This window comes from Parasteatoda tepidariorum, chromosome 11, assembly GCF_982258835.1.
Source record: "Parasteatoda tepidariorum strain Cologne lab strain chromosome 11, Ptep-v5.0, whole genome shotgun sequence".
Classification (NCBI taxonomy): Eukaryota; Metazoa; Arthropoda; class Arachnida; order Araneae; family Theridiidae; genus Parasteatoda; species Parasteatoda tepidariorum.
In genome coordinates, this window is record NC_141765.1 from 54,067,496 (window position 1) to 54,085,411 (window position 17,916).

The 17,916-nt window shown below is 28.1% G+C and overlaps 1 protein-coding gene across 1 annotated transcript; it reads right to left on the reverse strand.

Annotated features, from left to right (window-relative positions):
* Nucleotides 1–13,098: 13,098 nt before the first annotated feature.
* LOC147801807 (zinc finger BED domain-containing protein 5-like) lies at nt 13,099–16,976 on the reverse strand. The gene is made up of 2 exons (XM_087154496.1): nt 16,233–16,976; nt 13,099–13,110 (listed from the first exon to the last, which is right to left on the reverse strand). Exons 1-2 carry the CDS (start codon nt 16,974–16,976, stop codon nt 13,099–13,101), a joined length of 756 nt encoding a protein of 251 aa, XP_087010622.1.
* Between the last annotated feature and the right edge of the window lie 940 nt (nt 16,977–17,916).

Genomic DNA, 17,916 nt, shown 5'->3' on the forward strand with positions numbered 1-17,916 from the left:
TCGCTACTGATTAGAATTCCAACTAATTATGCAGTGCAGATAAATAATTATTATATTTTTATAATAAATAATTATTTTTTTACTATATTTCTGATCACTCGTTAAGATAATACTATTTGATTTTTCTTGCAAAAAAGTTTTAACAAAAAGTACAATCAAGCATTATTTACTTATTAGGACACGTATGATTTATTATCAAAAATTCTTAAGTGATACAAAATGGATTTTCAAAATTTGATTTTATGTTCACTACTGATTACTAACTACGCATGATAGAATAATTACTAATTATGCAATATAGATAAATAATTACTAATTATGCAATACAGATAAATAATGACTACATTTTCATGATAAATAATTACTATATTACTATATCCTGATCATTCATTAAGAAAACAACAAATGATTTTTCTTGCAAAAAAAGTTTAAACAAGAAGTAAAATAGAGAATTATTTACTCATTAAGACACTTATGATTTATTATAAACAATTCCCTAAAAAATACTAAGTGGATTTGCAAAATTTGATATTGTGCTCACTGCTGATTAGAATTCCAACTAATTATTCATGATAGATAAATAATTATTACATTTTTATAATAAATGATTACTATAATACTATTACATTTACTATTACATTTGTTATAATAATTACTGTTACAGTTATTATCAACAAATCCTTAAGCGATATTATAGAAAAACGCAAATAATTACTATATTTGAATTTTTATGAAAAGTAACATTTTGAAATAATTTGAAATTATTAATATCTATTATCTTATTTATTAAGAAGCATATGACTTATTATCAAAATTCCACAATTGTCATAAAAATGATTTTACAAATATTGATATTGCAATTTCTTATTGATTAGGCCTCATAATAATTATTTAATATTTACAAATAATTATTGCATGTTTTGACGCTGCCGAAAAAATGAAAACTGTTTTTGAATTAGAGCAAATTTTGAATCTTGATTTTATGAAAAGAAAATTAAAGTAAATATTTTTTTCTCGTAATTCTAAAGCAAAAATTTCAGCGAAAAAAGTGAAAAAGTACGTCAGTGCAATGCAACAAATTTTACAATGTAGATACATGTTTTTTTTAATTTTGAAACTCTTTCATTTTACATTTTGTACATTAGAAAGGACTGGGAAATTTTTTGGATAGCTGATTACAACAGATAATTTTGGAGAAAATTTCAAGTGAAATTTTTTCAAATGAAAAAAAAAAAAGGATTATTCTTAAAAAAATGGTAAATGAAATAATTCTTCTTTGTTTAAAGGGTTCTTTGTTGTTAATTATTTCATTACAACTCCATCTGTTTTCAATATGAATTGTATTATGATATTGTTATTAAATATGGATAACACTGTGGGACAAATTTTTTGTTGTATTTGTGGAAATACTTGATCTTGCCTAATTCGGTGTGGGGATTTCAAATCTTAAATTAGTCTTGCTTCTAATACTGCAGATTTTTGTTTTGAAATTACATTTTTAGTCTATATTTTGTCTAAATGTGTTAGTTTTAAAACGTTATCAATAACAGGTGTTCCATAAATGTTGTGACTAGGACTGGGCTATAAATCGATATATCGCGACATATCAATTTGACGCCTGAATCGGCAGGCCGATACAGCGACTTTCGTTCCAGGCGATGCATCAGAAATCTGATTTAAGCCGTCGAGTAAAGAAGACGAACGATATAGCGATATACGATTTAGCGATATAAGACACGAAAGGATCTCTTACGTTCCGATGCCAACTCGTGCTGGGGAAGACGATGTTCGTATCGTTATATTGAAACGGCCTTGATTGATGAGCGGTAGAATCAGAATCAGTTTTGAGAACATATATCGTGATCTCGCATGTTCGTTTCCGCACCTCTTAGTTTTTTTTTCTTCTTTGTCGCGACTTGATATCGTTTCTTGTAGATTATTTTCAGTGTGATCGCCGTCGTTACCTTGTTCTGAACGTAATCTACGATTGGAAAGAATATATAAAGAAGTGTTTCTTAATTAATTAGGTAATTTTTTTAAAAAACAAAACTGTCCTTTTATTATTATTATATGTTATTGATATTATATGTTCAAGTTGTTACTTATTGATATTATATGTTTAAGTATTATTTTACATTATTGAATTTATTACAAACGGAAATCTAATTTAAGGTGCCCATAAAGAATTAAATTAAAAAGTAATTAAATTTGTTAGGCTATTTTTTACAAAAAACTTTTTGGGTAAAATAATAATTTAATGGGTTTTAATTACTGATTTTAAATTTATAAATCTTTAGTTGTTTTCATTTTTATGGATGAAATTATTACAAATCTTATTTTTCCTCGTTTGGATTTGGACATAAGTCAATCAACTTTGTTTATTCAAAAAAATTAGTAATGTTTGCGATCGCGACTTCTTTTTTTAAAATCATTTATCACTTCGTTTTATTAAAGAGTACAATCGTGTTTCTTAATTTTCTTTCAGTATTGTCAGTTGAATATATTATCGAGTATCATAATTCTTTTGTTTTTATTTTTAAGAAATTAAACCTTACTTTGTTTTTTCGTTCAGAATTCGGTAATTATTCAATTTAACTTTATTATTTATGTGAAATAATAATGATAAAAAATAGTGTTGTTTTAAAAGTGTTTTTTTTTGTTTAATTTATTTAGCACTTTGTTTTAAGCATACAAATCATTTTTAACGAACTTATTTTTTAAATTTTCTTTCTATATTGTTAGGTAAATATATCGATAAATTTCAATTTGATTTATTTTTTTATTATTTATTTTTAAACTAAGAAATCTTTCGTTATTTACGCGATCATTTTTAGAAAATATAACATTAATATCTTTCTTAAGCAAAACATATACATCAAATTCATAAATTGATTTAAATCAATCTGAGTATGAAGTTTTGATAGAAATCCGACTTTTTGCGCTTTACAAGTAAATGAATTTCAAAAATACTATATCGCGATACATCGCTATATCGCGATGCAAAACTGACGATGCATCACGATATAAATTTTCTTATATCGCCCAGTTCTAGTTGTGACTGACATCCAGGGGAGCAACAGTACAACATCAGGATCAAAAGTGGAACCCATGCCAGGGGAGACATCTTGCGCTGCTAGGGGCATTTTCCCTATCATTACCTATTCAGAAGCACGGGAAGACTTAGTTTATAACAGGGAAGCACCTAGCATCATATGGCGTCATTTTCGATGCAGTTTTTTTCCTGATGATATGCCCTTACTCCCCTAGAAGTTATTCGAAACATTTATGCCAAACCCTGTTATATGTAACGTTTCTAAATTTGTACATTTTGACAAAAAGTAGACAAAAAATATTAATTAAGAAATCTAGCTTAGAGAGAGAAACCGAATGCAGATGACAGTGACGTGAAAATATCCAAGATTTGTTAAAAAAAATCTCATGCTACAGAAAACAAATTTTTTTTATAGTATGATATATAGCTAATATAATTACATAACTATAATTATAAAGGGTTTATTAAAAATTACATATTTTGAGCTATAAATTATCTGTTTTATCCCACCTATCCATTGAAAAAAGAATCTTTTCTTTTAAACCCTTTTTTTCGAGTGACAAATAAATGACTTAGAAAATTTAGTAAGCTATGCTTGCAAACGTTGATAACATATTCTTAAGTTCATAAACATTACTAGTTCATTCATAACATATAACATGTTCTTACAAATTGATAATTTCATACAATATGTTATTATACCCTTTGATTATCAGAATATTATGTATTATATCATGGCAATATTATAAAACATAATTAATCATGGACGAATAACTCTGGGTTATACTGTATAATTTACGTGAAAACAGTATCTGTTCCATTTAAACTGTATCTTGTTCTTTTTTATTGAAAACCACTTTTATCATTGATTTGGAAGCATTTAATGTTCTACATTTACAACTGATCATAAAATATAAATTGCTTGTAAATATAAGCTGCGGCTATTAATTTCCGGCACTGATCTAATAACTCATGAAAATATTATCTGAATTTCATGCCTATTTAGTGTGTTTCGAAGTAATTTCCATCCATATAATGTACTTCTGTGCTCCTCTATAAAAATTTCTAAATCCTCGTTGGGATCGGAATTTAATTCGGACGTTGGGTTATAGGATGGGCTTAGGCTCAATAGTTTTTTTTTTCAAAAAGGCTTAATTAAAATAAATTTTTTTTTGTAAGCAAGGGTCTCTATAAATTTAAAGTAAAGTTTAAATATTGTAAAATATTTTTCGAAATAGAGGCAAATTCTAGCTCAAGGATTATAAATTTTTTATGTCATAATAACAGCTTTAAAACTAATTGTCATGCATAAATTCTGAAATGATTTTCTTCTAGATCAATAATGCTATTATCTGCGTTTTGTACCAAATTTTAAAAATTTTAAACAGACAATAAAAAAGAAATAAATATATTGTTTAATATTGAATTTCTGAAGAAAAATTGTAAATATTCTGACTCAAAGCTTGAAAAAAGAGAAATTGACACTCAGACCTTAGCTTTTTGTTCAAAATATAGCTAATATTATACAAAACCTACATACAAAATTTCAAAGAATTCTATAATAAAGTTTTTTTGTAATGAGTGTCAGCGTAGAGAATTTTCCTTAAAATCAACGTTCTTCAAAAAATGCGTTTAAAGTGCAAGAAAATTCTGAAATGTAAGGAAATTCCGAGAATAAATAAAGTAATAACTCGAAAATTTATTTCTGAAAATGAATTTAATTTGTAATTAAAATATAATTTCTTCAAATATAAAAGGGCTAAAGTACTCTAAGTATGATAAAAAATTTTTTAGTTTCGCTTTCGTGAGTTTCGGTTTCGTCTTGCAGCATACGAACTTCGTAAACTATAACGTCATTTCTAAAAATTGGAGGTAAAAAATTTAATATATATTTATTGTATATTAATATATATAATAAAATTTAATAAAATAAAATTTAATATAATTCATATTTGCTATAACAAATAAAAATTTGTTCCGTAACAATGTTCACATAACTGCATAATGTCTTTTTTTTAAAAATAAGAACAGAAATGAAATATTTGATCCATCGTTGTGGGGTTGTCGTGTACGAATAAATTGTTTTAAAAACATTCTATATAGAATAAAAACACAGACTAAATATTTTATTTTCTAAGTGATTATTTATTGTGGTTTTTTCATTTGTTTTGCTTTCATTAAAATGTTTCAAAATCGAATCAAATTTTGAAAAAAATATTCTGAAATTTCTTTACAATAAATGATTTCAGTTGGAATCCACTTTCATGTGCAAGTTGAAATAAAATATCAAGACTTAGTCAAAACAGCCTATTTACTTTCGATTAAAAATAACACCTTACGTGGAAATAATTTTTTTTTCTCCAAAAATTTCTAGATCAATGATAACGTAATACTGAAATATCCCTTAAAAGATTGCAGTGTAAAGAAAATTTCTATTTGGACAAGGTTGCAAGTTCTCTTTTCGCCGCTTATTTCTTAAAAAGGATTAATTCTTTTTAAAAGAAATTAGGAGGAGAAAATTATTGAAGCATATAATTATTTCAAAGATCAATAAAAAGCTATTTTTAATGTTATTTGTCCTTGTCTTAAGACTGTTTCAGAATATTTCTTCTGATCTTCTTTTGATACTAGATTGCGACATTTGCTTTTGCTAGTTAAGTAACACATTTTCGAATAATTTTGAAAAAAGAAAAATCGTAGCTTTTAAAGAATGAAGTTTAGTTTTGATTGAAGCATGTAATTATTTCAAAGATCAATGAAAAGGTATTTTTAATGTTACTAGCCCTCGCCTTGAAAGTTTTTCAGAATAAGCTCCTGTTATTCTTTTGAAACTTAATGGCGACATTTGCTTTTGATAGTTAAAATACTCATCTTCAAGTAATTACGAAAATTATTAAAAATGACGTTTAGTTTTGATTGAAGCATATAAATATTTTTAAAAAAAATTAAAAACCATTTTCGAAATTATTTTTTTTTGTTTTATATTTTTTCTATAACATTCCTTCTGATCTCTTTTGAAACTTGATGGTGACGTTTTCTTTTGCTAGCTAAGAACCATATCGTTTATTAATTTTGTGGCAATTGTAGGTTATAAAGAATGAAGTTTAGTTTTGATTGAAGCATGCTACGATTTTAAGGATAAATGAAAATTATTTTTAATTTTATTAGTCCTCGTCTTGAAACTTATATTGTTTTGAAACTCCTTATATTGTTTGAAAATTCGTTATTTCGCTACGTGAAAGAGCCGCTGCGGGACTACGTAGGGAAACGCTTGATGGCAGCGTTTTCCATATTTGATGGTAAATTGCTAGTTACTTTACATATCTTCAAGTAATAATGAGAAATCATGGTCCTTATTGAAGTTTCTTAAAGAATTAAGATTAATTTTGATTGAAAGATCAATAAGAAGAAATTTTTTCTTGAATTAAGTCTGTTTAAGAATATTCCATCTGACCCTTTTTTGAAGCTTGATACCAATTCTTGCTTTCGCTAGTTAAGTAACACATCTTCACGTAATTTTAGTTTTTAAAGAATGAAAATTTGAAAATTTATCTTTTACAGAGTAAGGATAACTATTTGAAAATTGTATCAAAACAGCAAAAATACATCTTAGTTATATAATTTTGAAAAATTTATTTTTTTGAAATTAATAAAAAAGAAGGACACTAATTTAAATGTAAATTAACAATTGTAAATTACATTGAAGTATTTTAGAACAGACATTAAAATGTTTAGTAAAATTTATGGCCTGCACATAAAGTAGTAGAAAAAATTGCTTTTTTCCAAACGTTTACCACTTTTCTGTAATGTGTTTTTAAAACTATCAATCTAATTTAAATCACCCAGTATGTAAAATAACTCGGAAATTAGAAAACTATCGGAAATTTCCCAAATTTTATATTAACATTATGTTTTGAAAGGCAAATGATCAAAATTTTAAATATTTGCTCAGTGGATGATATCTAGAAATAGTTTCAATCTTCGGTTGAATAACTGACAATTTTAAAAGTTTCTTTTATGGGTTTACAGCAATTTTTGCCTTCAAATAAACATGTGCTTCTTATTGTACGAGCTTTTTCCTAGTTTATACAGGGTTTTTAAAAGTATTTCTTGAAATATTTGACCTTTACAGTACTTTTTGGACACCCTGTACGCTCTCATATTTAAGTAGATTACGCGTAACTGGAATAAATATTTTTAAAATTGTTCTTATGCGTTTTTGGCTTTTTAAAAAAATGATAGTTAGTAAAATGAAATCGATAAATATATCCATCTCTATAAGTTTTGATAATGATATGATTTTTCAAGTTATACTAGTAGTTTCGAACGATCCCAAATTTCCAATAAAATTGAAGGAAGGAAGTTTGTAAACCTTATAGGATTATAATGTAGGTGCTAGCGCTAACTGTATATTGATTTTCTTACTACTACTACCTTGGAAGTCCAATACTAATCCTGCTATTAGACGTTATCAAAAACTTTAAATATTTATTTATTAGTTTTAAGACTTTACAACTCATTAATTTCAACCAATCCAAATCTATTTTTATTTTTATTTTCTGTAGGAAATGCATAAAAAATAAATTTTGTAACGAATATAATCTTTTATTCCAATAAAGATACGTTTTTCATAGCATATGTTTAAATTTAACACAAAAGAGTTTGGTCTCAAATTTTCCTTTCATCATTTAATGCTATCTTCATCACCATCCCTCACTCATAGAACATTTTATTGATTTTTGACCCAAGTTTAGTCCCATGGCATTGATTAACGCCCCTTTTATATTTTAGTTTTGCAATGTTTATATCGTTGAAGCAACTGTTCAAGTGATTCATCCAATATCATATGTATTTCGCATAATATAATGTCATACTAAAAACTTTGCTTGAAAATTTTTGATTTCAGACAACATGCTAAAAATATTTTTTTTGTCCTTTTTTACGACCAATGCTTAATTCAGAAATTAATAGAGGCAGTATTGAAAGCCATAGCTACGTGAATATTGCATTGAAATTCTTTATTTTGCATGCTCTTGAAGAAAAATTAAAGCGAAGGATACACTGTAAGAAATTTATCGAAAAAATGGTAAACAATTTACTTAGTTGTTGTTTCACCATATTCAATCAAAACTGTCATATAATATTAAACTTTTACAGTTAGACTAAGTGCTGTTATACTTTGATGTATATTGTAACATCCACTGATAATCCCCATTATGTGACAACCATTTTATTATCTATAATAACAAGTGTTTTTCAAAAACATCATTAATTTTAATAATTATCATTGAAACTTTTTATTTCTTACCACGCAATAATCTTTGAAACAATCATGTGTATACTAAGTGCTGTTATACTTTGATGTCCACTTTGATGGTTTCTTATAGAAAATTTCACTTGACGTGGTTTTCTTGATTTGGTTTAAAATATATATTACAGAGAACACAAGAAATACCAAACCAAATAAAATGAACTTTTATATGAAATACATCAAAGTATGATAAAAAAATAGTAACAAAAAGGTAATGCTATGGATACAATATCATGAGTTAATGGGCATCATTGCAAAATATTTTAAAAATTTTAAACATTTGTTGTGATTTCCATGAACTTATAATTTTGAGATCATGCCATGACCTTTTTGCTATCATTGTTTCTGTTATACTTGATGTATTTTTATTCAGATTTCACTAGATTTAGTTTTATGTATTTTGAGGAAGAAAATGTGTTTGTTTCTTAACTTTTCGACATGTGAGTATGATTTCTTTTAATAGTTAATTAATATGATTAGAAGTGGTCGCATAATTATATATGTTAGCGAATATACAAAGAGAATATATGCGATCACATGTACACGTTACTGTGAATTACTGAAATTGGTGATTGTTGATTTCGACCGGTGAATGTTGACAATCGCATAGTCGCTTTAGTAAATGTCCAAAATACATACTAGGTATAGTTAAGAGCCACTGCCGGGTATACATTTGCCCAGCATGCTGTACATCAATGTTTTTTTAAGGTGAAGTGCCACTGCCCTGTATGCATTTAACCGGTACCCCGAACACTGATGTTTCTCCTAATCTATCCCCAGCAATAATTAAAATATCGGCTAAACATAATAATATCATTTTATAAATTAATATCAAATAGGATATAACGAATATTTCGGACATTCACCAAAGCGACAATATGATTGCTGACATTCACCAGTGAAAGTCGACATTCTCCTGATTTCGGTCATTCACGGTAGCATATATATGTGATAATCAGAGAATATATATGAATCATTATATATATATGACCATATAAATATGGAGAACGTCGACTTTCACTGGTGAATGCCAGCAATCACATGGTCATTTTGGTGAATGTCCGAAATGTTTTAAATGTCCGATTTGATATTAATTTATTCATTGATATTTCAATAGTTATTCGATATTTTAGCATCCGATTAGAATAGATTAGGAAAAATATTAGTGTGGCGAATACCGGTCAAATGTATATCAAGCAAGGGCTCTTAACCTTAAAAATATCAGTATAAGGAATACCGGGCAAAGCTTTTTAATTTTCAGAAAACATTTGGATATTGAATACCGGTAATTATCCCTAACTTGCCTGGTATTTTTTACATTGATGTTTTTCCTAACCTATCTTTATCGGATATTGAAATTTCGTTTAAATATTCAAATATTTATGAATAAATTAATATTAAGTCACATATTTCGAGCATTTACCAAAGATACTATGTGATTGCTGACATTCACCAGTGAAAGACACCAATCACCAATTCTTTCTTAGTGACATAAACGTAGCAATTTTAATTTGAAATAAAATCCAGCTTCTGAGGCTAATTTTAACACTCAGTTGCTTTAACATTTCTCTACCACTTTTTCTAAATTATATGGAATGTAAAAATCTTCTTTAACATAGTTTGAATGCGTAAAACATGTCATTAATTATTGATATAGGTAGAGGGTCTATGTATTTATTGCCTACACAATTTTGTGTTGGCAATAAATACATAGACCCTCTACCTATATTTATGTCTTTCACTGGCGCACGTGAAAGTTGGTATGCTTCTTCAAATGATCACGTTTTGTATTTCTATTCAAAGGACTACGATTGAAAAAAATTACTATTATGATTAGTGAAAAATTTTAAACAAAAGAAATTTTTTAATTATTAGGGATAATGGAGGACACAAGTAACAACTTTAATGGTGAATTTAACATTGCTTTATTGAAACAGTTGATGTTATTGAAATAATTTGTTTTAACTAAATTTATTTCTATAAGTAGAATATTCCATAATTCGTTCTGATATCAATTAGGATTAATTGATTGGTTAACGAACATAAAATAGGCTTAAAACATAAATTAAACAGTCTTAAATGAAGCTTCATTTCGCGTTCTTAAAATTTTTTGTAGATTGTATGAAAATAAGTAAATGCATGGTTATAAAGTTCAAAATTAAAATTCTTACACAATTTTAAATATAAACAGTATAAAGAAAGGTATAAGAAATAATTTTCCTCATGCAAATATTCTATATGATTGCACGCACAAAAAATATTTTTTACTTCAGTTATTGTATTAATTTGAACACAAATTATTTTACATTTAATTATGGATAATATATCAATATTTCACAGAAAACAGAACTCATATTTAGTAGTAATAATTAGAATTGCACACATGATCCCAGAACAAGTAATATAATTGATTAGAACAGAAATAGCTGTTTTCTATTAACTGACTAGTTAGGAATCTCGATTTCATTTAAGACCAATTATGTATTGAATGGTAGATCGGTCTCATAATTCAGTGGCTTTGTCACTTCTGTAAATAGGTATTAGTTTATTTCGATGAGTTATGCATTAGGAGTAGAAATTGCGCTTAATCACGGTTTAAAATCTAGTTGTGGTGTAAAATACCAAATCAGCGTATTTTTATTAAGGAGGAGCAGCACAGTAGAAGCTCGTAGGAAAGGAGCTTTTAATGAATTTTGCGATGATTGTGATAACATTTCTCTTAATACATTTTTTAATCTTAAATATTTCAATCTTCATTGTATAATGCTAATACAGAATTTAAAAATTTACTCTTATATAATACAATATTTATAACTTCCACAACTTGCAGTATTAAATTGAAAAAGAAATCATCCAAATTTAATTTTTTTTTAAAGTTCATGAATGTAGGGTTTTTTGCTCGTATGAGGTTTAAAAAATAATTTTTTTTTTCACAAAATGGTAGTGCTTTGAAAAAAGTTCAAAAAATGACTTAAAATAGGTTACATTTTCGTAGATTACTCAAAACCAGTCAACCCTACGAACAATACAAATTATATTTTGTAAACAATGTGTAAATCGAATGAGAGTTACAAGAAGACAGTTAAAGATACAAGAATCAAGAGGAACATAGTTGTGAGTGAGCTGCGTTTTAAGTTTTGAGATCAATCATCCATATAATTATAAAAATTTTGTGATTAACTATAATGCATCAATACCAGGTCCATAAGATGCTTACTTTCCATCATTTTCAGTAGTCTAAAGTGCTAGTCTGGAACTTTTCTTCGTTAATCTACCCTTATGTGATACCTCATATTTTTTGGAGCAGCAACCAAAATTTTGCAATAATCTTCATTTCGAGCATGTTCTATCTCTGCTGGGCCTACCTTTATTTCTAATTGTTCCGAAATTGTCATTAGCCCTTTGCAATCTTCATTAAAAATTTCTACAGCTGAATAATTTGCCATTTCAATTATTTACATTGAAAGCATCATTAATTCTGTTTCTAAGATAATTTAAACAAATTATTTCAATATAATAGTTAAAATTATAGTATTTCACTAAAATGTTTTTATATCCGTCGTTGAACAGCCAACCCAATTTTTGGGTTTACGACTACTAATGTTCAACTGCGCAGCCTTGTTATTTTGAACCAATTCAGAAGACAAGAAAACTCCTGGACAAGTACCCCCCGAGGTGTTGATTTGTTATGGGAACATGGAGAACGTTGCGACTCTACAGATTTAACATGCAACAGTTACCATATACTACTGGGTGAGTCTTCGGCCGGCGGGAATCGAACCCACGAACTCTTGGACATGAACCCAATGCCCTACCAACCAGACTATCCATGCCTACTAAAATCTTTTGTTTTTTAATTTTTTTAAATTTTTTTTAATAGCAGTCGCTGACCAGCGGACGCAATGTCATGGGTTTACGACTACTAATGTTCAACTCCGTAGCCTTGTAATTTTGAACCTAATGCAGAAGACAAGGGAGCTCCTGGATCAAGTATTGGGAGAAATTTGACTTCTTGGAGGGCTTTTTGATGGAACAAACCCGCATTTGCGTTATATAGAGAGGAAGACCACGAGAACCTCCCACGGTCAGCCTGACGGCAAGGGGACTCTAACCTATGATCCGTCTACCACTAAGGATAATTTACGTCAGCACTGTGGTCGGGGTAAGCTGAATGAGGAATTCGTATCGACCAGCCATTGCCGGGATCAAACCCCGGTTCACCTCATTGGAAGGCGAATATCCTCTAAGCCAGCCAAAATATTTTTTTGTTTTTGTTATAACTGTCGTTGGACAGCCGACCCAATTTTTGAGTTTATGACTACTAATGTTCAACTCTGTAGACTTGTAATTTTTTTATCAATCTAGAAGACAAGGAAACTCCTGGATCAGTACCCCCAGAGGTATTTAATCTAAAAAGTTTTGATAAGATTGAGCAAATCCATGAATCAATTGAGCACACTAATTCAATAGTTCAAACATGTCACAGTGCGTCCTGTTTCACGTGCCGCTCTCTATTTATATTGTAACTTTTTCATTTTTACTAAAATCAATTCAAAATTGTAAAAATCCTAAAAGGATAAATATCAAAAAATGCAAAAAAATTTTTTTTTCTATTTTTTTGGAAAAGTTACTGTGTTATTCCCCCTTAAGGATTTCAATCAGAACAGGATATATTCTGTAAGCTGATTTTCTATCTTTTCTACCATTTCCTTCATATGATTATTTCGACTAAGTCTTATGTTGAATTCTAAACAAGATAAAGAAACATAACATACAATTTTATTTCATTAAAATATTTGATTATTTTTAAAAAAATTCATATATATATATATATATATATATATATATATATATTTAAAATTTCATAGATTTACATATTGTTAGAACTTCCACTCCTTAAATTTTGAAAACTTTCGATTGATTAAATAGAAACATAACATTATTTCATCAAAGTTTTTCATTGTAGAATGTTAAGTTTATAGTTCTTTTTTAATTTTTTAACCTTCCCACTAAAAGTACTAAATATTCTGAAAGAAACAAAACATTTTAGTCCATTACTTTTAAAAAAATTATCTTTGAAAGTATAAAAGAAATCTGTAGGGCAATTGCTAAGCTGTATTTTTTTTAATCATTTAAAATATTTAAAATTAAATCATAATGCTTACCCGAGATGTGAAATGTCAAATTTATACTGTAAAATTTATCAAAAGAGTTCATTAAAATTAAATTTTGAAAGATGAATCTATAAGAATTTTTTTTTTTAATTTAAACTTTTTCTATCCCAAATATTATTAAATTTTTTTGAAAGAGGCTAAATAAAACATAGTAAGAGTTTTATAAGATACTGAAATGAAAAATGCACCTTTATCCTTAAACGACTAATACAATTAATTATAATTACTTATACTTTATCACAAACTGCTTACTCTAAAACAATTAACTTTTAAGGAAATATTATTGTTAAAATAAACCATTTGTTAGCTAATTTGCAAACATGAAAAAATATTACCACAAAAAATAAATAAATAAAAAGCATTACCTTTAAAAGTTATGAGAAATCCAGCAGCTGCTTTAAAGGTTTGATTACCTTTGTTTGGTTAAAAATATTTTTACTTCAAGTTTTTAAAGGAAGTGTCATGAAATTTTATTAAGCAATAGTAAAGTGTGAGCATAACGTTGTGAATCAATTCAGCTGACTTGGTATTTGTAAGAATTTATTTCATGGAAATCAATGTTATTTCTTTATTTGAAATGATGGTTAATGAAATTTATGAATAGTTCATTCAATTTTAATTATTCTATTTTCGAAAATATGAAGCTCACTTTTGATAGAAAAAGCATAAATTTATGTAGGAACATTAATTAAAGAATAAGTTTTCTAAATTATTAAAATGTTTCCCACATCTTTCACATATCCATACACATTCGTATATTAAAAACACATTTCAGTTTAAATAATGTTCGATATTTAAATAAATGTGCGAGGTTTGAATTTTCAACTATGGTACAGCTGCTAACATTGCTATAGAGAAGTATTTAACAGAACCAAATCATGTTACTTGTATTACACATTAGTTACATACTTACACGGTGAAAATTTTTTTGTAAAATTACTGTATGATGATATTACTGTATGGTAATAAAATTTCTGGTAAAAATATAAAATAATTCTGGTATTAAAAACCAAAGTGCACTGTATTTAAATCATTCATTTGGTTATTTTTCTATTTATATGGTAACGGTTTACCGTATATTCTGGTTTTCAAAATTACATTTCTTATTACGAGACATTTAGTAAATACAAAATTGGAAAGTAAATTTAACCGAATAAATGGTTTTAACGCCATCCTCTAAGGCAGGGCTTCTTAAACTTTTTTACATAGCGACCCCCTTCAAGCTTAGGAAATTTTAAACGACCCCCTCCTCCATATAATGAAATATATATTAACCGTAGATGTAGATGTAATATCGCACTATTTTACAATGTAAATAAAATAAGGATTAAAGAATACGTACCCATTCATTTCACATATATATAATTGGAAACGTTGACGGGATATCGGTCGTAATAAAACACAATAAATAGAATGACATAAAACTATATATATATTTATTCAATAGAAAAAATAAACTTTTGTAACAATTTTTTTATAAGAAAACATAAAACTATATCTATATATTCAATAGAAAAAATAAACTTTTGTAACAATTTTTTTAATAAAAACATATTATTAACATCAAACAATATTAATGTGACGGATGTGATTGTTTATTTTTACACAAATAATTAAATCTAGGCTCAATTTGAGTTAGTGCAGATCGTAATAAATTTTCAACGTTTATTAAAGTTGAGCGGTATTTTGATTTTATGTAAGTTAATGTGGAAAAGGCTAATTCACATAAATATGTTGTACAAAATGGCAGTAATTTGTTCATTGCCATTTCCGATAGTAGGGGATATTCTGATTTGATTTCTATCCAAAATTCATGCACAGGCACTTGAGAAAATCTAAGTCGCAAGGTAGTATCACTTGTTAATTCGGCAAATTCTTCTTGTGCTTTTAAGTTTAAAAAATTAATTTCTTCCATTTCAATTGAAAATGGATTGCAAATCCATTGTTGTGTATCGATATCATTGGGAAAATACCTATGCATGTAAACTTCCATATCCTTCAAATGATTAACTATAATTTTTGTTATAGGAGTATCTTTTTTTGAAATATTGTTACTAATTATATACTCGTCAGTAAATGGAAACATTTCGAGCGATCCAATTTCCACTCTGTTCTTCCATATAAGAATTTTTTTAGCAAAGGCCTCAAGTTTATTTTTTAACATAAACATATTAACGCAGACTCCCTGCATTGATAAATTCATATCATTGATTTTATCAAAAATATCTGCCAAATAGCATAGCTTGAGAAGCCATAAATTATCTTGAAAATAATCGGCCAAATTAGAATTTTGCTCTGTTAGAAATATAAGAACTTCATCTTTTAAAGTTAATAATCGTTTCAAACTTCGACCTCTTGATAGCCACCTAACTTCAGCATGTAGCAATAAACTTGTATAATCCGAATCCATATCAATGCACAAATTTTTAAACAATCGACTATTAAGTGCTCGACTTTTTATAAAGTTAATGATTTTGACTGCATCAAAAAACACAGTGTTTAATTCTGGTGCAATTTTTTTAACAACAAGTGCCTCTCGGTGAATCATACAATGTGTGAATGTAATATGATCATTTCCAGCTTTAACAAATGCTGTAAAACCAAGATCTTGTCCGGTCATTGCTGCAGCACCGTCCGTGCACACACCAACACAATTTTTCCAATTTAATCCTTCTTTTTCAAAAAACTCATTTACTTTTTTATATATATCTTTTCCACGAGTATGACCTTCCAGAGGACGACAAAACAGTATATCTTCATGAATGCTTCCCTCATAAATATATCTTACAAAAAGTAACAACTGTGCCATTTTTGAAATGTCTGTCGACTCGTCCAGTTGTATTGCAAACTTTGAGCTGTCTTTAAGCCTCATAAGAAGCTGTTTAAATTGATCATTGCTAATGTCTGAAATTCTTTTGGACACAGTGTCATTTGATAATGGAATTTTACTAATTTCAGCAGCATACTGTTTTCCATGAACAATTTCAGACATTCTTATAGCTGCAGGTAGTAAAAGTTGCTCTCCAATAGTAAAAGGCTTTTTCGTTTTTGCTATCAAATACGAAACTTCATACGATGCCAATAGATATTTATCATTCAAAGTAACATACTTCTCCAAAGTGTTCTTTTCTTTATTTGATGTTTGCAAAAGACGCTCAAAATATTCTATTGGCTTTTTTGATAACGTTGCATGTTTAGTATTCAAATGTCGTTGCAGTTTTGACGGTTTCATGCTTTCTGCAGCCAAAACTTCTTTGCAAATTAAGCACACTGGTTGTTCTTCATTGTTGTGAGAAGAGCATGTGAAGCCATACTGCAAATATGATTCGTCATATTTTCTTTTTTTTGTATTGCTAGAAGTCGGATTTGAAGCACTGCAACTTGGTTGTGACGGCGTGGCAGACTTATTAGTTGGAATTTTAATTAGCCATTTATCCATGATGGTTAAATAATAATAAATAATTAAACAAAATGTAGTTGAACTTTAACGTAATAATTAAAAACACCAACTGAAAATTACACAGTAAATACACACATGTCACTACGAAGACAAAGCTGAGTCCAAACTGAAGTACAAACAGAAAAATAACTACACTCGAATCTTTACCAGTGCAATGACAAATTACGATCAGATCAACCCCGACGCATGGCGTGTTCAAAGTGTGCAGCGCACAAAGGCACCGTATCACAAAGACGCCGAAAAAGAAGCTTTCATTTAATTTTTTTTATTATTCTTTTATAAAAATAATATGCCGATTCGCCTAGCCTAGCTTGATTATGCTTCCGTATTGTATGTGTAAGCTGTAAGGCGACGCGGCGTCTGGGTACTTATAATCACTAAGTTATCTTGCAAACACTGACGCCGGCGGCCAGACATCAATGTCGAACGTTCAGTTGAAAATCGAGGAGCGCGTTGAATTTATTATTTTAAATGCTACTTCCATATTTTCATTTATAGGCCCTACATAACAGTTTTGCATTGCCACTTTTTTCAAAAAATAGTTATAATAAAACTACAATAGTATTTTGTATGATTTTTATTTTTATTTATATTTGTACGTAGTGTGTATACTAATTTTAAAATTTTATTTATAATGATTGAAAAGTATCAGATCTTTGCGACCCCCTTTCAGTAGTCTCGCGACCCCCCTGGGGGTCGCGACCCACAGTTTAAGAAGCCCTGCTCTAAGGTATCATGATAAAATTATCAAATTTTTAGCATTTACCAAATTTTATCACAGATTAAAAAACTATATTTTATTGTTATTTTACCAAAATCATTTGCAAAGTGCTTTGGTCAAAATTGCCGATCTTTTTGGAGCTCCCATCGAGTCTAAAATACGGAAAATTTTCCCTTATTCTGGTTGTTCTGACCAAAC